Below are 22,316 nucleotides of genomic sequence, written 5' to 3'. Positions count from 1 at the left end.
ATAAATAAATGATGTATTGTTTTTATTCGAAAGCAACAAGTATAAATATAAATAATTGATGTAGGAAGCATAATAATTATTTTTACATATATTTTATACATTTCTTTTACAAAGGTCTTAATTGTTTTATGCTACCATTACTACTTATTTGATAGATGTTTGCATTTTGTTCAAGTTCATTCAAAATCTACTTGTTGTTTACACCACATTTTACAGTTCACAAGAGGTTGCCACTCATTTGGATTTGCCTGTCAAGACAAGCAGGTTTTGTCATCTGTTGCCCAATATTTGGCATATTGACAAGAGTATTACAAAGGCTTTACAGCCCTAAAGGATTCATAAAACCAGTCTATAGTATTTATTTCCTTCTTTGTTTTTTGTTTCCATGCCGTTTAATTTTATTAGGTTGCTTCCATGTACCTTCAAAGCATTCAGCTAAAATCCTTAAATCAACAAAACAATAATCTGCAGGTCAAACCTGACTTCGGCAGTAATCAGCAATGAAACAGGTCATTTCTCCCATAAAAACCTCAAGTGCTTCATTGTTTGTGTGGGCTGGTATTTAGGTGAGTCAGGAAGTAAAGTATTTGACGGAAAAGAGCACAGAGGCTTTGTTTTGATTTCTCATAACTTCATTTCCTCATCACAGTGGGCCATTATGTAAACAAACAATGAACAGTGAGGCGATGTTGCGCTGCATTAACACCTTGGCATGTGCATGATAGGCACACATAAATAATGACGTTTCATTGTTAATTTTCAAGACCTCTGAGTCTGACTTATGAAAAATAAATGTACATGTAATTATATATAACTTTTACATTACTATACAGCTTTAAACTCCATATTTGAACTACTACAAATATTAGAGGGGAAAGGGGATAAAAAAATAAATGTCTAGTGCTGAAAGATGAAAATAAAATGTTCACCGAAGGTTTCTCACTGAAGGCCACCGATGAATTGTCTCCAACACTGCATTCTCTAATAGACTGCAATCATTAAGGAACAGTAAGTCTAACTAAAGCATGTACATAAAGGCAAAAATTAAGGTTTTTATAAGCAGTAAACTCCCTCCCATGGCCAAAACTAACTATAAAACAAAAATTAGGTCAGTAGAGAAGCTGAGCTTTCCATTACAAACAAATCCAGATTACTTTTGGAATGTGCATCATCACAGACTTCAAACCATTAAACTCACAAAAGGCTCAGAAAACCTGTGACTAAGCACAGCCTCAGTGAGCTGAACAGGCAGACAGTACTACAGTTGGTAGTGTATGATGAGAGCAAAAGCAGGGCTGAATCAGTCTCACTGAAACCTCTGGAAAATGTCTGCAATGTCTGAGTCATACCATAAAACAGAAGGTATTACAATGAAAGCAAATGAGTCAGCATACAGCAGTGACCTTGTAAAAGGAGAGGAAGCACAGTAAATGAACAAAGCTATTAAAAAAGCATAATAAATGGCATCTACTGGAAATACCTTTAAAGTAGCTTTAATACCAAACACAATACTGTCAAACCAGCTGTGCCACATTAAGTCACACCTGCAGCAGAATGGCTCAAGAAGGACTCATCATCAATCAGCTGATCAATCAGCTCATTATTGTAATCCAGAGAGAAATAATGTTGGATGGACTGCAATAAAATTGTGTACAGACATTTATCTTCCACGGAGGAATTATGGTGTTGACTTTGATTATCTAACTTTCCACTGTGGCATTTCCTTTGTGAATCTCAGCAATTACTGGATGGATTGCCATCAAATTTTGTAGGAATTCCCTGGTGAATTCTTTGTAATAATGTCTATGCCTATGCTGGAGTAAAGCTTTGCAGAACCCCCTTTGACCTGAAGTTATTTTTCTTGCTTAGCTATGTGAAATAATAAAAGATAATGGGCCTAAGTGTGCAGTAAAATGAGCATATGTCTCCTCAACCGAAGACCCTTTAAGGCAGCCTTAAGGGCACACCTTTGATTTTAGCAATAATTTGGCTCATGCTTCGGTCTTCTTTTTAAAATGAATATAAACCACTTGAGATCTTCCACAGCTAAAAGGGGACTTTCTTTTTCCCACAGGTCAATTAGTTTTTAGACTTTCCACTTGAGAACAAAGAGACACTATCATCAAGAATCTTGAATATGAATTGCTGTCTTATTCCAGAAACTCGCTATGCAAATCTTTCTCCATCGACAACCTATTTTCATAAAAAGCTCTAATTTCATAAAACAAGGAAAACCAATAGTCATTAATAGCCACAAATAGCCATTAAATAAAACATAAGTCTGTCATGGTCTGCAGTCCTTCTGAGGTCCACCTTTTTCTCTCTTTTCCTTCTCTATTCTTCCTGTTCTTTCCACTGATTTTTAGTAAGCAGGTTCTTACCACCTTCCTAGATCCCTGGAAGGTGTGGCTGCATGTGATTGAGTTAGCACTTGTTTTATTATTACTCATTGTTAGTCAGTCGGTCTCTGCCCAGCTATCTCTTACCATCTCTGGATCGTTTACCACTGGAAAAGAAAATAACAACCCCACTCTTCCTCCTCTCAGGTGACATTGCCAGCCTGCTCACTTGCTCAATCCTCACTGTTCCTTCTTCACTGCCTGGATTCCTCCTTTAACTGACAGCGTGCTCAGTGAATACCTCAGGCAGCAGAAACCCAAGAAAGTGGAGGAAGGCAAGGAACCATCATGGAAGGACAGGCCCCTGCACGGTATGTACCACCGGCAGATAGAGGAGGTGGCTGATATCCAGAAATCCTACCAGTGGCTGGACAAAACTGGACTGAAAGACAGCACAGAGGCACTAATCATGGCAGCACAAGAACAAGCTCTGAGTACAAGATCCATAGAGGCTGGGGTCTATCACACCAGGCAAGACCCCAGGTGCAGGCTGTGTAAAGATGCCCCAGAGACAATCCAGCACATAACAGCAGGGTGCAAGATGCTAGCAGGCAGGGCATACGTGGAACACCATAACCAAGTGGCCAGCATGGTATTCAGAAACATCTGTGCCGAATATGGCCTGGAAGTGCCGAGGTCAAAATGGGAGGTGGGTGGTGGTGGAGAATGACCGAGCTAAGATCCTGTGGGACTTCCAGATACAGACGGACAAAATGGTGGTGGCTAACCAACTGGACATAGTGGTGGTAGACAAACATGAGAAGACAGATGTAGTGATCGATGTAGCGGTTCCGAATGACAGCAACATCAGGAAGAAGGAACACGAGAAGCTCGAGAAATACCAAGGGCTCAGAGGAGAGCTCGAAAAGATGTGGAGGGTGAAGGTGACGGTGGTCCCTATGGTAATCGGAGCACTAGGTGCGGTGACTTCCATTCTGGAACAAGGCTTTAACATGATGTGGAATAAGTGATGTGCTGTGAATACTTTCTGGACACGCTCTAATTTCCTATATTTCTCAGTTTGTTGATGTATTTAGAGACAAAACCTCACTCATAGTTTTATAGGGATGTAAACCCACAGAGGAAATGACATAATAACTAATAAAATATACAAATGAATAAGACAACCAAACTGTGAAAATGGCCCGAGGGCAGAGATGAACTGAAATTCCTCCACCCAACAGATTATCTTCATGGGCCTGTCTAATTACACAGGCAGTTTTTGGCAGAGGTGTTCACTGAAACTTGGAACAGCGTGGACATGCTTCTTCTTTTTTCAGCAGTTGTTATTTTTAACTTTTTTGTTTTTGCTATTAAAATAGTCTTAGCACATACTCAACCTTTATTTTTAAGTGGGTTTTATTGGGTTAGATTAAAAAAAATAATAATAAAAAAAAAAACAATATCTCAAGGTTTTAACAAAATAAAATCAAATGTATGTGCATGACCAGAGTAATGGCTATGATGAAACTGATATTTCCCAACAGTTCTGGCTCTAATGTTTGTGTTACAGAATAGCAAACATGATTAAAAATATGTGGAGCCTCTGAGGCAAAAAAAAAAACTACTTTCCACATTCCTGAGCGACACACACACACACACACACACACACACACACACACACACACACACACACACACACACACACACACACACACGTGCTCATGCACAAAGACTGAAGAGTGAGTGAGAGAGAAAAAGAATCAGACAGAGAGGGAGGGCCAAAAACACATACAGACTAGCAGAGCTAACAGAGTGCCCATAAGCTTACAGATCCAGTGGTGAGTCACTTCTCACTAAGCACTGACAACAGAACAGGTTAGAATGTGTTATGAAAAGTCCAGCTAAGGAAGACCTGAGCCTGTCCAACATGAGGTGAGTGTAAACATATTGTTTTCATGTCTATTTCAAGCTTGTTTTGTCTCTTAACATTTAAAACAATCTACCTGGATCACTTGTAGTTCCAATCTTTCAGCACATTCTAAATGTTGAATAATAATTCTAATTGCTATATTTGAATTAGAATATATTAGAATGGTAGCATGGCTCAAGATCCTAAAGAGATGTAGTTTATTGTGGAGGCACATAAAATTCACTAGTTGATCTAAGGGGTGGAAAATGTTAACTTGATGGACTTCCTCTACTTGATAGTAATTCTAATTCAATACAGTGTTCCAGACAAAATAGCGTCCCATACTTATCATTTAACAGTACACCAGTTAGACAGGAAGTGGGAAAAGTGGCAGGTTTCAATGCCCAGTAGTAACATTTTGTAGGTCGTTTGACATATTGACTCTATCTTGGCTTAAATATTTGAACCCAGACACAGCTGTAGTTGTCCACTAGTTCAGGGATAGTTCAGTAGGTAGAGTAGTGGCCCCATGATCGGAAGGTCGGGGGTTCGACTCCACTGAACGGCTACCCTGAGGTACCCCTGAGCAAGGTACCGTCCCTACACACTGCTCCCCGGGCGCTGCATTGGTGGCTGCCCACTGCTTCACTGGGTGAATGGGTTAAATGCAGAGGAACTATTTCCCCATGGGGACTAACACGCACACTTTTTACTTTACTACAAAAAATAAATAAATAAATCAAACAAAAATAACTAACTAACAAAAACAATCTCTTCCAGTGGTCATGCAGTAGCTTCCCTGGATAAATGGGGGTTAAAGAGGAAATGAAACTCAAACTGACATAGATGTAACACTGTCTGTGAATTTTTTAAACACGTTTAAACAAGTTTTTAAACATGTTTAGTGCCATCTTCTGTCAGTATGTTTATGTTTGCTAGCTAGTGACAGAATGGATAACTCTGAGGAAAATCAGGACACTAAAACCAAAAACCAGTCTAAAGGGATCACTTTTGGGCTGCCCCTGGCTGCAACAATAAGTTTTATGTCAAGCAATAATTGGCTCTAATGTTTGATGGCTAGCTGCATTCAAACAGGAAAATCCATGTGTTTGCTGTAATGTTCATTGTTTTAAACCACATTATGAATAAGATAAGTGTGGAAGAGCCTGTTTAAGTCATGTGACAGGTTGTTCACCCAGACCGACATGCTGGAGTTGGAAACTGAGTTTTCTTTCCTTTTTAAAGGTTGCATTGCTTAAGGTTTCCTTAGTATAGGAAAGCAGGAAGGTGTGCATTTTTCACTTCCTCTATTGTTTTTATGTACAGCCTCACACAGCTGGTAGCATGGCTAAAGATCCTAAAGAGATGTATTTATCCAGTTATTCACTGAGCATAGAAAAACACTGAAAATCCCTCTTTCCAATACCTCAGCTGTGTTAGAAAGGAATGAAAAGGGTATTTCAGTGCTATGAAAGGTGTATAAGCTCTTGTGTTAGGAAGGAAGTGATATAACACAGAGCATCTTGTTTTGTAACAAATAGGATATTTAAATCACAAAATAGCATTAAAATATGACTTTCTTGGGTGGAACAATTGTTCATCACAATGAAAATTAAGTTTTTGAGACATCTGGAGTATGTTGGCCTGGAGGCATTCACTATTTCAGCTTTCACTACACAGGCTACAGGTAAGATGGCTTGGAGTATCTCTGCTTATATCCGTTTTTCATCTTTTAATGAGTTGTGTTGATAATTATAAAAAGATAAAGATTTCAGGTTTACTGTATGCTTAGAGACACTCCTAAGGCAAGCAGCCTCCTTAATTGCTGGCACCTGTGAAGCCCCTGTGGTAAATAAGCTAACATTGGGGAGATTTGAACAGCTGCTGGTGTCTATGTTGCCTGCCTGATGGTGTATGTAAAGTCTTCTCTAAAGATCTGAGCGGCTTAGTCATTTTGAGATTACAGGTTTTAAGGTATATTTAGAGAAAGTAGAAGGAGTGTCCAGGATGTGGTGATTATTCAGGGATTTGTTTGTATACTGAACTCACTGGATGTCTCCTGCTGCTCTGCCCTCTTAAATGTTTTTCAAACAGTTTTACTTTTCCCTGTGTGATTTATTTTAGTTCTTTAATGCTTCAACTTATGTTGAACCTTCGGTTATTATTTAACTGTAATGCTGAATGCTCAGAAGCCAACCCAGTTAATCTTCTTATCTTTTAACTGAGAAGATGTCCAGAGAAGCTCATCCTGAGCAGATATAATAGTTGATGCAGTAGTGGACCTGTGCCCACTGATACTGCAGCAGCTTAGAGACGATGAATGCAGTACATGTGAGTGCTGCAGCTCTGCCCTACTGCAGCTGCCTCCCTTTTCCCACTGTATCTAATTAGTTTTTCATTGTAATCAGATTTTATCTCTATGGGGGAAAGTAAAATTATCACATAGCTACTATTTTATCTTTATAATTAATGTCAATTTTCATGGCAATATCTAAAATGTTATTGCATATTTTATGACTTATATAAAGATATGATCAAGATGTTTGACAAGAACACAATTATCATGTTTCTCAACAGGGAACATTTACTACAAAGCAGCCTTCTGTGCTTGTGTGTTGTTGTCACACACATACATATACACACATTTATGGCTTTAGAAAGCAACAATGGAGGCTGCTCAATGAACTAAAGTGAACCCCTGAATCCCCAGAGTGCTGGATCACTCTAGGGCTACTTCAGTTAAAAGGAAGCTTCTTTAGTAAATAATAAGATTTTCATCAGTCCTTTGCTAGTTAGTGACATTACTTTGATATTTTTTTCATATGTTTCATGTCATATTCAGTGCCTGGTTTTAGTCAGTCACTGAATATGACCATTGGAGTCAAGTGCCACTGAGACAGCACACATTTCTCTTTGCTGAGTAGTTTTTCCTTTTGGGTTTTGCAATAAGACAGAATTCATTTTAAATCCCTCTTGCTCTTTGTTTGTAAACTCCTCCTTAAAATGCCTGAAACCAAAGCACTTAAACAAAACACAAATCTACCCACACTATCCTGTTTAATAGAGCTTTTACGTGGTGGATGCTTTGATTTGTTGGGTGTGACTAATAACATCTGCAATTGTTATGTTCCACTTGAATGTAGTATTTTACCACAACATTGAGCGAGCATGTGCAACTGGAGAGCACTAGCAGTGAAACACGGAAGCAGAATTTAAAGTTCGTATTGTTTTCTTTAATGCTTTCCTGACCAGAGTATTGATTTGAACAGAGCAGACTGTAATGATTTAGTAATTATTCAAGACTCTCCAGAATACTTTTGTTCTGTTTTGCTCTAACGCCCCAATATAGTATCACACTCTTTCTTTTCTTTACTTGTCGTGTGGTAATAGAAAGAATTTGTCTCATCAAGCACAGGTGTTACTTCTATCAAATTGTGACTATCAAATATTTAACATTTACTAGAATGCTTTTTCTGTTCTTCTAAATCTAAATGTCTGTTGTAACAAAGCTGTATTAAGTTTGAATAATTGTTGTTATTACTTTTCTTTTCCTAGTTTGAGGGATGCTGATGGGAATATACAAAGGCTTTGTGATTTAACTTGACATTTCCCTTCAGAAAGAGTCATTCCTGCCATTTTTATACCCAGTCATCTGTTAATGGATTGGATGTTTTTCACTGTTTGTATAATTTGTGATTTAGTTCTTCAGCTCACCCTTCTTTGGCATTTCTCCCTCTAGAAGTGTCTAGTTAGTAAGCTGTTTTTGCTGGTATTTGTTCAAGTTTTCCTATCTGTCTCCCTTATGGTAGAAGGCTTTTATTGGAAATTCTTACAGGAAAGTCGTGATTCTTGAAAACAACTTTCACAGTAAGCGGTTTCTTTAAAAAAGTAACTGTCAGAGTCAAAGCGAGAAGACGATAAGCAAGTGCTTTTGATGATAGTTTAGATAACAGCAACTTAATTTCATTTACTGTATTTATCTTACTGCTCTTTGTCTATACAGCAACAGTGCTGGTAAAGAACATTTGATATATGATAGAAAAACAACCTGTGCGCATAAACATGTGTAGCATCTGTCCCTGCGGAGGATGAACATGATAACTTAAACAGAATCATCAACCAAGTGCAGCTGTGTTTGTGCATAGCATGTAAACAGCCTCATTAAACCAGAGTAAAGAACACTCATTAGTGAAAAAAGTCTGCTGCCAGATACATTTGTCATATCAGGGCAGTGGGCCCAGCACTGCCAACACATATCAATGAAAGAACTGTTTGCCACCAACTATTGACTGCTGGGTAAATATCAGATGCAGTAATAGATCTTTACACTTACTGGATGATGCTTTCCATGCATATCAGAGAGATATCGCGACTTAATGAATGATAGAACTGTTTGCTGTGTCTTTCACAACCTGGTTACTAATTTAGTGCATAGCTACCCTTGTCAAAAACTTACATTGTATTGTAGAAATTATATATTACCAGGAGAAGACTGACTTGTTGATATTCATATATATATACATATATATACATATACATATATATATATATATATATATATATATATACATATACATATATATTAGGGGTGCAACGATACACAAAATTCACGGTTCGGTTCGGTTCGATACTTTTGTGTCACGGTTCGATATTTTTTCGATACAAAAAAATGTTCATGCATTTTTAATTTGTCATTTATTAAAATTAGAAATATATATTTTAACTCAAAAGTACAGTTTTTAAATTTAACCCTAACCCTTGTGCATGTTTTTTATTTTGACAGCGAATGCGCACCTCTGGACCACTTATGTGCAGCCCTGGTTATATAGCTCATCATATTGCAGCCACAGAAATTCTTTTGTCCATATAAACCATAAAGCTGCACTTTCTTTTTGCCTTATAGTGGAGTAACCAGTGGAGTGGGTGCTATCTGCCCAGAATATGTCACCATGGTTGATTTGTCATAACTTCTCCGTTTTGTGGTAAGCTTTTCTTTGGCTGTCACTTCTTCACCCTGACCTGTCTTATTTGGCTCAGCAGAACTGAAATGCTTTTACACATGCACTCACATAAGCTCAGCGATTCTCTGCGCGATCAACCTCTCACATGTTTAAGCTTGCTGCGGGAGATTTCACTTGTCATGTTTGCATAGTAAGCTAACGATTAATAAGACGATGTCAGAGGAATTGGTGCGCAAATTATCATCACTCACAGATCAGTGCTGTCGCTCTCTATACGCAGTTCGCATGATTGCAAAGTGAAAGCAAAAAAACAAGCGCAAATTCAAACGCGACTTCAATATGTCACATATTGACAGTGGCTCACCGATGCCAATGACATAATTACCCAGCTACATTTCTGAAAGAATGCAAAAGCATTGACATATATTTTTCCTACAATAGCCCGACGGGCAGGGAAGAGATAGATTTTGGTAGCCCGACTGAAAAAATCGCTAGCTCCGGGACGTCGGGCTAGCGATATTGCGAGCCCTGTATCTGATTGAGGAATCACTCATCTTTGGAAAAGAGAGTTTATTACAGAGAAATGGCTCTTTCCAAAATAAAAGCTATACTATCCGCTTCTTCTGGGCTATATTCTCAGCAGCATATTAAACATATAAGGAGAATCATGTGCTAACAGCTGTCTAAATGACTCGGCTAAAGTTAGTAGCATGCTTGCTTTTTTTTGTCTGCTTCCACTTGTTTTTGCACTAGGATGATGTCGGCGTAAATGTGCAGTCATATTCGTTGTGTTCCCACTAGTGCTTTCAGGTTAATCTCGTTGAAATGACCTTAACGCAAATCTCCGTTAACGAGCTACCGCCGATCGCTCCGTGCATGGGGCTAGACGGCCAACACGTTAACGAGCTAACTGCGCTAACACACTAGTTCACACCAATGTAATTGAGCATTGCATGGCACATCCAACATACTGTTTTACTTTAGTCCATGACTCGCTTACCTTCAGGGTCATACGTCACATGAAAACCAAAATAATTCCAAACGCCAGATCTGAATGAGGTTCAATTTGCCTGTTGCAAGGAGAGCTTAACTTCTGTCTCGCTAGCTTGCCCTGCGCTCTTCCTTCTGACTATGCTGTCTGTGTTGAGCGCTCAGTGGATCTGCGCTCGACAGTGCAGCCTAGGCGGAGTAGTCGAACACAGATTCACTGAGCGCTCAACACAGACAGCATCGTCAGAAGGAAAATTGATAAAATAAATTACAAATGTTGTATTGTTCGATACATATGCGTACCGAACCGAAAGCACTGTATCGAACGGTTCAATATCGATACGAATATCGTTGCACCCCTAATATATATATATATACATATATATATATATATATACATATATATATATATATATATATATATATATATATATATATATATATATATATATATATATATATCATATCTGATCTGCTTCTCAACCTTAATAATCAGAAATTTATTTACCCCACTGAAGCAACCATCTGATGTGAGGCCCTCTATATCATCAATCAAGTCCTAAATAGAGTTGTTTGGCGTGTTGTGAGCACATCTTTGTGTATTTTCTGTTGGTTTTATTCTTCCAGGAGTTTTATACTAACCTCATTTCTCCTTTCAATTACTGTACACAATTGGATCCTAGTCTTTAAAGTATTTCCAAAAGATCTTTTAAAAAGTAGACCATTCAAATTTTGCTCTTCTTGTAACAACAAATGGAAACCTTGTCCTTGTTATGCTCTTATCTGTTGTTACCTGTTTTAGATACCGGATGAGCCAGTGCAGCTACATGGTGTCCTCTATCAGCAATTATGGAGCAAAAGCAAAGAAAAAAAAAGAAAAAAGCATTCACTCATCTTATTTCTTATTTGGTTATCCATGATAATTTGAGCACTTCCACTTGGTCATAGTTAGAATGCAAACAGTGTCATAGTTGTAAAATTTAAACGTGACACAAACAGTGATAACAAATTATCTTTCTTTTTTTTTTCTCACATGCTTGGGGAGATTCCAGCTTGTCTTATATGAATTTGGCAGTGAGCCAGCCTGGGGAGAATAATTAACTCTGAAAAGATTTTGTATAGTATACTGTGTACACAAAAGAGATTATGTGTAGGTGTTTTGACTGCACTACGTACAACTCTATTTTGACACACCACATGACTTTGTTAAACAAATGAAAATAATACTAAAAATTTGAACAGAGAAGTCTGCAGCTTTGCCAACATGTTTGTGCAGATTCCTTTAACCGATAAGACTGTACACCGCAGAACAGAAAACATTTCTCTTGTGGGAATTGTACATTCATGAGAACCACAAAAAATTCAGCAAGAGGTCACAGAGAACAAAAGTACGGTTCATAAGAGGAGTTAAACACAGAAGCTCATAACCTGCTGGTTAATATAAAATCTGATAGACATAACTTAAAAGCTCTCAGTGTTTGCAGGAATGTGGCAATTTGGCTTACCTCTGTTGGAAACATTAATGAGGAATTTGCCTGAGGTAAAAGGTTTTAGTTTTCTGTGGTGGCCCTGAGAGATCAAATGCAGTGGAACTTGAGGAAACACTAACAAAAAGAAAAATGCTGCAAAGGCACACAAAATGTAATAGATGTTGAATAAAAAGCAAAGGAAGCTGAATAAAACACAACAGCAGTAGAAAAAAAATAAAACTTTACAAAGCAGAAATGTTCTGTAGGAGACAGCAGAATAGCTACGGAAGTGACAGAAACCAAAAGAAAATGCTTAAAGAAGCAGTGAATTTATCAGGTTTGTGAGGGAGAAAATGATGCAAAGCAATGTGTGAAGATCACAGTACAACAGGTCACACAGATCAAAAAGTCTTGACCTTTAAGTTTTTCTAATTAAAAAAAAACTTGATTAAACCATCCTATTGACTGCAAAATGACCTGTTGTTGTTTAGATTTATGCCTAACAACCACAAGATAAAGCTATCTGAGACTACACTGTGGGAGTTGCTGACTACTCTAATGTTTTTGCAAACTTATCCCCTTTTACAACTGGTGCACTGATCTGTATCCGGATGAGTAATCTGAGGAAGGGCAATTCTTAACCTAATGCTTGGCACACAGTCACACCAGCCAGATTATATTTGGTAACAATCAGACTTAAATTGCTGCTATGTGTAAATGAAATTTTTGCCACCAACAAAACATCAGTCCCACAACTTGAAAGGTCAACTTACAATAAGCAATAGAAATGATTCATCAGATCTACTCATGACTTCTGCTGCTGTGTTCTATATCTGCATCTAGGCAATCAATATAAAGTATGGCCAGTGTAACTAAACTAAACTAAATTGCATGTACAGTCAAAATTTGTTTTTGCTCCATTATATACAAGAGCAGCTGGTGAATGACATGAGTTTATGTTTTGTCTGGATTAGCATTGTTTTCACATTTTAGCATTACTATTCACCACTTATGTATCACACAGGCAGGCCTACAAACCAAAATATAAATGTAAAGAGAAAAAGCAAGAGGAATGCAGATAGGTGTTTCTGAACCCTGATGGAGTTATCACAAGACAACACATGGGATCAAAGAAAGATCTTGCATGGTCCGTGTGGTGTGGCGTGGTCTGCGGTGCCGTGCAGGGTTAAACAGTTACCTATTAATAGTCCTGCAACAGGCAGGTCTTTCATGTTCACATACCATGAATGGGTATTCATTAACCATGTCCACTTAAAGTAAAAATTGTATTTCACAATTTAACACTATTAAGATCAAAATTGAAATGAAAATGTTAACACTATCAATATTTTTTAGTGATATCTGGCAAATGATCTGAAAGACTTGGTGCCAACTTGGGGTTAAACTTGAACTTGGCACTAAAATGACCAAAATAAATGGAAAATGAAAACATTGTCTCGTGGCTTGAAATATAATTGCATTTCAAATCATTTAAGACAAAATTAGCATTGTTATAATTAGAGATGGCACGATACCACTTTTTTATGTCCGATACCGATACCGATATCATAAATTTGGATATCTGCCGATACCGATATGAATCCGATATAGTGTTTTTTAATCAACAAAACTGTTTTTTTTTTAAATATCTTGCTGCATTTTGTATATGTTCATACTCAAGTTTAAAACAACAACTACACTAAAGCTATTCTGTTATACCTATATGCAAAAAAAATTTCATAGTTCAGCAATACTGATCAATCTAATAAACTTAAACCTACACCATCCTCCCTATTCTGGTATTTTAAAGAGTACTTAGCATAAATATTAAGCAACCTAACTAATAGGGTTCCAACTCCCAGCAACAACAAAAATAAATAAATAAAAAATAGGGAACCACCCCTCACGCGCCACCTCATGATGCTTAATCGACGTAATCAACCTTAATTTGATGCAGTGTGAAAAAATAAATGCACAGAAATCAATTATTTTTCAAGAAATATTAAATAGATTCAACATCTTTCTTCAACAAAATTGCAGACTGCACAGATGGTACCTTCCCAAAGGAAAAAGTACTATAGCTTACTAGGGTATATATATTAGACTTAATAGTCACTATATACAATAATGGACTTCTATACATTTTACATCAGATTAAAACTTTGGGTGTCAGATAATTATTTATTAAAAGCTCGACATTTTAAATGAGAATAAGAAAGAAAAGTATGTCTTTGTGCCCCCTTTTCCCTGTTAATGCCCTATCGGCCCCCCTGGCTAAACTTTGCTAGATGCGCCCCTGCACAGTTACCAGCGTCAGCTACGTAGAAAAAGATCCTCGAGTAGAAAGTAATATTAAATACATTCTAACAACAGCTGATCAAGCTTAAACGTGCTGCTGTTGTTCAGCCGCTGGTTTCCTCTGTCTGGTGCAAAGTGGGCCAAAAGCAAACAAGAGACACGGACTCGCGACAGAAAAGCCGATCAGCTGATCATTAAGCAGTTTCATGATTGAAGTAGCAGCCGGAGAGCGAGAGGCAGTCGTTTGTTAAGCTTAACGCAGGAATGCTTTACAAACATTCAGAGATGGACTTACACACTTGCTTTACTTCTCTCGGGATAACTTTGTCGGAGATGAAATGCCGGGTTGCTAGCAAAACTCCACATGCTATCTAGACCACCGACAGGTCCCGCATGCCACAGCCGCTCTATCACGTGATGCATACTGCTCCAACGTGCTAACGTTCTGAGGTGAGTTACGGCGTGTTGCAAGTTTTGTGAGGTGCTTTCCTGATATTTAATGGATCGGATTACATTTTTTATTTTTCTCCGATATCCGATCCAGTAATTTAGGTCAGTATCGGACCGATACCGATACGTAATATCGGATCGGTCCATCTCTAGTTATAATATTAGTATAATATTGATAATGCAAAGTACCACAGCTGCTTTACATGGAAAACATTACTTTACAACAGTGCCTTTATGTGACGTGTCTTACTAAGTAAATGTTATTGATGTTTTTCTAATCTACTGTCAATTTCCAGGAACAGCTGTCCACTGAGGCCCAAGTCATATAGCTAAACAGTATTACTGTTGTGTTACTTCCCATACAATGTTTAACTGACAAATAAGGAAGAAGATTGCCAAAGTAACAAACACAGATATTGATTCAAAGAACTCATCTGTCATGTGACACTTTTTCCCCTAGAACAATACGTTAATTCACTCATTCACATGAATAATTAGAAATGATGAGTAACTGACTCAAATGTCAGTGGAATGTTATGAGAAATTACATTTCCCCAATGAATATATTTGTGGATAAATTATATATTTGTATTTTTTATCTATTTATGTATTTTTTATTTATGTTTCTGAATTATAATTCAGAAATTAACACATCAGTTTATCATGTACCATCAATCTGTTAGATGTAGCTGAGTCAATGAATTAAACAAAAATTATGTTTGACAGGATGATGATATATATATTTTTTTCCTATCCAGACTGTCACAAATGAACAGACAGTGCTCTAATACAGTATAATGACCTACAATTATCTAAAATAAACAGGGCAACAATGTTTTTCTACTCTAGCCATATCCATGCAGAATTGTTTATTCGACTCACATCAATTCTGGAATAGATAAAACAACATTGTTTTATGAGCGTTATAAAGCTTTCACGTAAGGGCACAAACAATGTGTAACCTTGAGCTACTACTATAAAAGGGGAGGAGAATTTGAAAGTGTCTGCATTACCAGCCCTTAGCAGAAAGGTAGACTTCACAGGGTAAGTGCTGTGTAATGACAAAGTTGCCGTTGTTGATGTTTACTGAGGGACCAGTGGAAATGTATATTGTAAATGGATGAAACTAATGTCTTTTTAAATGCAGGTTTGCTGCCTGAGTGCATTCAATAAATGCGGTGATGTGTGCGGTTTCTAGGTCAACTTAACCTGAAAAGAAGCTAGAAATCAGTGACTACCAGACACACTTATAACCCAACAGGAAATTATGAAATTAAATATATCAGAAAAAAGTGTTGCATTCATGCATCTTACAGGAATTAAACATTGGTTTTGTTTACTGTTTTGTAGAAGTGGTGTACTGTTACGTGTCACAATTTTGCCCAACATTGATAATGCAATTTCAAAAGTACACATTTTTCTCTGATTTATATACTTGCATGTGTGTGTGTAAATGTTTAGACGTCTTTGTGAGGACAGAAAAATTGGCATGCCACTGTACTTGTCGGGACCAACAGTCACTTATGGGGAGAAACGGTTGTCCCCACGAGTTTGACGGCATTTTTGTTATGCTTACTACTCAATCACATCTAAAATTTTTGGATTCAGTTTACTTGGATTTTTTATGCCCTCAATTCAGTTAAGTAAACACAAGGAAAATTGCAAAGAGATCTGAAGCCATGAAATAGATTTTTTTTTAAAGTACAGAAGAAGTCTAAGAAATACAGGAAAGGGGATTGAGGGAAAGCAGGGAGCCTAAAAGAGCACTCAAACACAGAATAAAATCTGAATGAGCATTAATGTTAATGTTTAATGAAATGTTAATCAAACTATTACGTGTATCTGGCATTTACTGTCTACGAAAATCAATAAAATGTTTTGATAATCTTGCCTGATCTTGTTCATTTCCAGGTCTAAAACAATGATTTGGAAGTTGATCCATTTCAGTGGTGTCTTTCTTGGAGCTCTCACACTCCCAACTCCATCTTCACTCCCCACTACCAACACTGAGGAAAGACCCTGTCAGATCTACAACTCTGACCGATCTGCAGATTGTCTGGGAAGACAGCTTGACAGTATCCCATGGAGACAATTTCCACCCACACTTGAAGAAATAGACCTCTCCTATAACAAACTTCAAGCTGTTTATGCTGATGACCTTTTCCACCTCCCTAAGCTTCGTATCCTCAAGCTTCAGTACAATAACATTTCATACATTGACAATGATGCCTTCAGAAACAACACACTCTTGGAGTATCTTGACATCTTCAATAACTCCCTGCAGGAAATTCCTGCCAGAGCTCTGACACCTCTCGTTAATCTAAAAGAGCTCTACATGTCTAATAACCTTTATATAAATGCAACTTTGGCTGACTGCTTCTCCAAACTTTCCAGACTCCAGGTTCTCTCCATGGGTGGCCCTTTGGTGATGGGCCTAAAAAAAAAAGATTTCCAACCCCTGAAGAACCTTAAGCTCCAAGGATTTGCTATTAAATGTTCCTCCCACCTCCATTACTATGAGCCTGGAAGTTTAGAAGTCATTCAGACAAGTCAGATGGGCTTTGACATGGCTATAGACCAACACCCAAATGCTCTTGTTCATATGCTACAGGACCTAGCTAACAAAACATTCACAGTCATTCAATTTCGTAACCTCTTTGAATTCACATACTACATGGGACAGGAGGACATTTTTCAGGGTTTAAAACACATTAAAGCCAAGCAACTCATCTTTCACAGAGGAAAATTCAATGAGAACCTTATAAGGATGGCTTTAATCAATTTACAAGCAACCAGCATCAAAAGATTAAGACTTCAGTACATTGACTTTGCCCGTTCGCCAACATTTGTTGATAGTGGTGCAAGTTCCAGCATCACAGATCTTGTACTGGATAAACTGGATCTTTGGTGAGTATTTTGGTGTCCTACAAGATTGCTCTAACAGTAGTTTACACATCTCACTGATCTAAACTGCACTACTGAATAATTCTGTACAATAATAACTATAGTTCTACAACTGTTAACAACTGTTTATAACTTGTATAGTTCATATTTCTGTATAGTTTCATATTTATATCCTGTTCGTAGCCTGTACATAGCTTGTACACTCACTAATCAGAATCAGAATCAGAAACTTTATTGTCATTGTCATGAGAACAACGAAATTAAGAATGGTCCCCGATCATTGCATCATCCCTAGCAATATCAAAATATAAATAAAACAATAAAATTCAATAAATAAAATAGATAGAATACTTAAAATACTAATAAGATATAACAGTAAAACATTCACATACATTCCCACACACATGCTTCAGACCGTGCATAGATTAACACAAGAGTGGCGTGATGGACATTTTTTTGTAGTATTCAGATGTGTTATTGCAGTTGGATAACAGCTGTGTTTGAGTCTACAGCCTGTACATACTTATAGTTATAGCATATTCATAACATACCTTCATACCGTGTACATTGCAACATACCCATAATAGACCCATTTTTGTAATATATGTATTTTATTACTAAGCACTTTCTGGATGAATGCAAACTGCATTTCGTTGCCTTGTATGTGTGACATGTGCAATGACAATAAAGTTGAATTCTATTCTATTCTAATGGACCGTAAAATGTGATTTTGTGATTTTCATCTTGTAAATTATGGTTATACTTAAACAAGCAATTTTAGTCACAAGGTTGTGCAGCGCAACATAGGGCATGACTATAAAGGAACATACCAGGGCTTTAAATTAATGATCCAAAAACAGCAGCTGCACTAAATACGGTAGAGCTGCACAAGAAGATGATGCTATGAAATAGTGGGTTTGACAAGTATTTTGTTATAGTTATAATTCAATACCTTGTTACAAAGTGAAATTACATGAATGTGAAGCTCACTACTAAGGTCATATAAAAATACGCAAACTAAATATCTCTGTTTCTTGTAGGTACATCAGCAATCCTGATGTGCTACGATTTGATTGGCGTTTCACCTGGTTCAAGAAAGTTAAGCAACTGTCTATTCAACATGTGTATTTCAACTCTGCACCCTGTGATTCATGGGTTGAGATGAACGGTGTGGAATTACTAGATGTCTCCAATAATCGACTAAAAAATGAGTTTGTATTCAACCAGCGATGCGATTACAAGAACACCATGCCGAATCTTCATACATTCAACACAAGCAACAATGAGTTGACCAGCTTAAAAGACTTATCATCCCTCACAAAAGAATTCCAGGAGCTAAAGGTTTTGGATTTCAGCTACAACAAATTAGGATCTGCTAAAGATAGCCAAAATTGTGTCTGGAAACAAAATATCACCAAGTTTATTGCTCACCATAATAACTTTGTAGGTGAAGCTCTCAGTTGTCTACCAACCACAGTACAGTACTTGGATCTGTCCTACTGTGATCTGGACCAGCTGGACATGAACTACTTTGAGAAAACCACCAACCTCAAAACCCTTCTACTGAGTGGGAATAAAATTAAATTCATCCCATCTAAATGGGAAAGTGCATCACTGCAATCGCTAGCTTTGGATGGGAATTCATTTGGCCTAATTAGCAAAAAATCCTTTGAAGATATGCCTCAGTTGTCTCAACTTCAGGCAGGGAACAATCCTTATCATTGCACATGTGAGCTTCATGCTTTCATCCAGGACACAATTTCAAAAGGAAAGGTAAACCTCACAAACTGGCCTGAGAACTACAAGTGTTACCACCCAGAGGCTTTGCTCAACACAGTCATAGCCAAATACTTTCCGGGTCATGTAGCATGTGACATCAGACTGGTTATCATTATCTGTGTTGCAACCACCACAGCAGTGATCTTAATACTTATGCTGATTTGCTATATTTTTGACCTCCCATGGTACACTAAAGCAACATACCAGATCATCAGGGCTAAATACAGAGCTCACAAGGAGAAAGCAGCTGGTGATCTGGAAACTTTTACCTACCATGCCTTCATATCCTACAGTCACTCAGATGCTGACTGGGTGAGGCACCAGCTCTTACCCTGTTTGGAGAACAACACGAACCCCTATCGTCTATGCATTCATGAGAGGGACTTCATGCCTGGAAAGTGGATCATTGATAACATCATTGAGAATATTGAAAGCAGTCGTAAGGTACTAAAATGTATTATGTAGTAAAAGCACCCCACTATACACCAGCACATTAAAAGTTACAGTAAATTAAAGTCTTGCAAAATGAGAAACAACACACAGCAAAACCTAATTATTTTGGACATTTTTTTTTAGGAGCTACAGTTTTAGTCAGTTGATCTATAGCAACGTCACTCAGTGGAAGTGTGTGTCATTTTCACATAATTTTGTTCATTCAAAGGCAAAACAAAATAGCTTATAGTCACCTGGTTCAGTAGATGCCACTTCTTCTTGGCACTTCTCATTTTTTAAACTACATTGCAATTATAAATGATGAAAACATCATCTCAAAACTTGCCTGACAATTTGTTGACTGTTGGAATACCGAGTCTTAAAAGTCTAAAAAAGTAAGTAATGGTGATATGAGTTATGCTAAATGGTTGATGAATATAGTTGCCCTGTTATTCAGCATCTCATCATTGTTGTTTGGAAATTGGTAGGAAAGCATAAGGTAGAGACCCTATAATAATTTCCTTTCTGTTGTTTTCTTTATTCCTAGGTAATGTTTATTCTCTCACGGCACTTCGTTAACAGTGAGTGGTGCAACTATGAGCTGTACTTTGCTCAGCAGAGAGCAATGGGAAAAACCTTCAGTGATGTCATCTTAGTGGTTAAGGAGCCTATTGATCCAAACTCCTTACCCAGCAAGTATTGCAAGCTCAAGAAGATGCTGAGTACAAAGACATACCTGGAGTGGCCCCAGCAGGTTAACCAGCAGGCATTTTTCTGGGCACAGCTGAGGAGTGTCCTGGGAAAGCCAACAACCCAAGAGCGGGCAAACAGTGTTAAGAGAAGAACCCTATCTGCGGGAAGAATATCTGTGATTGGTCCCCCTATTGAGGAAAGGGTGCCAGAAGAAGATAAGATGACTGTGGAAAAAGAAGCAGAACCCACAAACGAAGCAAATGAAGAGCCATTAAATCAGATACCACTGGTGGCATTTTAGCCATTAAATTAAAAAGAACTATTAAACAAATGCCTTTCTCAGTATTTTCTCAGTAAAGACCTCCCCTCAAGTAACCTTTTTGTTTAGGCTATGCCAACAAGGGAGCAAAATACAGCATCTCATTGTGATAACAAAGAAAAACAAACAACCCCTGCCCAACAATCTGTCTGCCCAAGGCAGTCTGTCATGTCATCCCTGACAGCTGAGCTGATGGCCTCTGCTTCACTTTCCCTCAGTGTCTCAGGCCAGGTGCCCTGCTGACAGGCGCTGAAAGGCCGGCTCACATGAGATCTCCCATGTTGCACTCTGGATAACAAGCAAGGTCCCAGCAAACCATGGTGACAGGTGCCACACTGTGAAAGGACTGTGCACTGTTACATTCTTGGCCCTCAGAGGTATGAGATCATGAATGTTCAAACTCAGATCAAGCCGAGTCAAATGAAACCATATAGTAACAATACAAGCGATATCAAGTTGTAGAGCAAAAGCTTAGAAACTGGAGAATGGTAATGCTCCATCAATCAGTGTTTGTATCAGCACTAGTCATTTTGAAGTTTTCGGTGCAATATTCAATGTGTTTCAAGCTGAATACTATTCCTATTTTAGTGAATACTGCACACAGGTAGTCACCAATTTAAGTTACTGCCAAATGTCAGTCTGAACTTGTGTGCTTGCTGTTTGTTTATTCCTAAAGCCATCCCTCATGAGTTACTATTAGCTTTGCTGTTGGCATACATTGCAAAAGCACACTCACAGAGATTGCTCACTTGACACATGTCATACTTTCACTGGGTCCTCTATGAATCACTGTTTCATATAATAGTTAATGTTTATCAAATATTTGTTCAGTTTTCAGTGTTATCATTGTCACCAGGTATAATATAACTAAGGGAATTAGAATGAGTTATACAGACAGATAGCAGATACATGTCCAGTGCCTGAATGAAGTTAGATTTAGTTGTCTTTACACATGCTTTAAATAAAATAAAAGCTGTTGTATGATTAAGAAAAATGGTTTTGCCAGTTGATAAATGTGAATGTACGTTTGTTACATATTGTTTGTGATGGAAGGTTTTTGTTCTAAATATTGAGTCATTATGTCTACCTTACTACTATTTTTAATCATTTGGATTCAGTAATGTAATACTTTGATAAAAAAAAAAAAAAAAGCAGCGTTATTTCTTTTTGCTGTGCTCTGACTTGATTCATGTTGGGCCATTTTAAATTTAACTTTTTTAAAACTGTTTTTTTAAATTAATTTAACTTTTATTTAAAAAATGACTTAACTGATATGGGTTTTGCTATTAATGGTAAGTGTGCAGCCTTGCTTACTTACATATGTGGGCAATAACAAAGTTTGAAAATGGCCAGTAGATGACACCCTTGAACTTAGGCAGAAATGTGACACCACACAGCTAAGGTGTGATGTGCACCCATTTACCAGTTTTTGGTAGTAAGGGGAGTAAGCTCATATATTTTACTTCCCTCTGCATATGTGTTTAAGTAATGTTAACATGCAGTCTATAGACTTCAAGTGTTTTTGTATTAAACCGCAAATGAAGGACATGTTTGTTTTTCATGAAGAGTCATATTATACATTCTCTAAAATAATGCAGTGCCTTATTTTATTGTCTTGTATAATGCTGGTCATTCATAATTCATACTGTGCAGATGTTGAAATGAATGAATAAAAACATATTTAGTTTCATTTGGCAAAAGAGTGATCACCATAGGCACATTGTTTAGAACAGCTTTTATGAGTAATCGACAATGGATGGTTTTATTCCC

At 37.5% G+C, this 22,316-nt stretch overlaps 1 protein-coding gene across 2 annotated transcripts; it reads left to right on the top strand.

Annotated features, from left to right (window-relative positions):
* The first annotated feature begins 4,119 nt into the window (after positions 1–4,119).
* On the top strand, positions 4,120–22,236 carry tlr18 (toll-like receptor 18). 2 transcript variants are annotated; one of them, XM_086312191.1, is made up of 5 exons: positions 4,159–4,274; positions 9,155–9,233; positions 16,331–17,326; positions 18,364–19,546; positions 20,082–22,236. In XM_086312191.1, the coding sequence occupies exons 2-5, from the start codon at positions 9,193–9,195 to the stop codon at positions 20,526–20,528; spliced, it is 2,667 nt and encodes an 888-aa protein (XP_086168317.1). In that variant the 5' UTR covers positions 4,159–4,274; positions 9,155–9,192; the 3' UTR covers positions 20,529–22,236. The 2 variants fall into 2 exon arrangements, with proteins under 2 accessions (XP_086168316.1, XP_086168317.1); XM_086312190.1 differs by lacking the exon at positions 9,155–9,233 and having other exon boundaries at positions 4,120–4,274.
* The last annotated feature ends 80 nt before the right edge of the window (positions 22,237–22,316 follow it).

This window comes from Aulonocara sp. 'chitande type north' Nkhata Bay, linkage group LG11 (genome assembly GCF_057382095.1).
Source record: "Aulonocara sp. 'chitande type north' Nkhata Bay isolate Kocher_YH1m ecotype deep benthic linkage group LG11, A_spYH_male_GT1.1, whole genome shotgun sequence".
NCBI classification, from domain to species: Eukaryota; Metazoa; Chordata; class Actinopteri; order Cichliformes; family Cichlidae; genus Aulonocara; species Aulonocara sp. 'chitande type north' Nkhata Bay.
The sequence above is the reverse complement of the archived record's forward strand: the minus strand, read 5'-3'. Positions and strand labels throughout refer to the sequence as shown.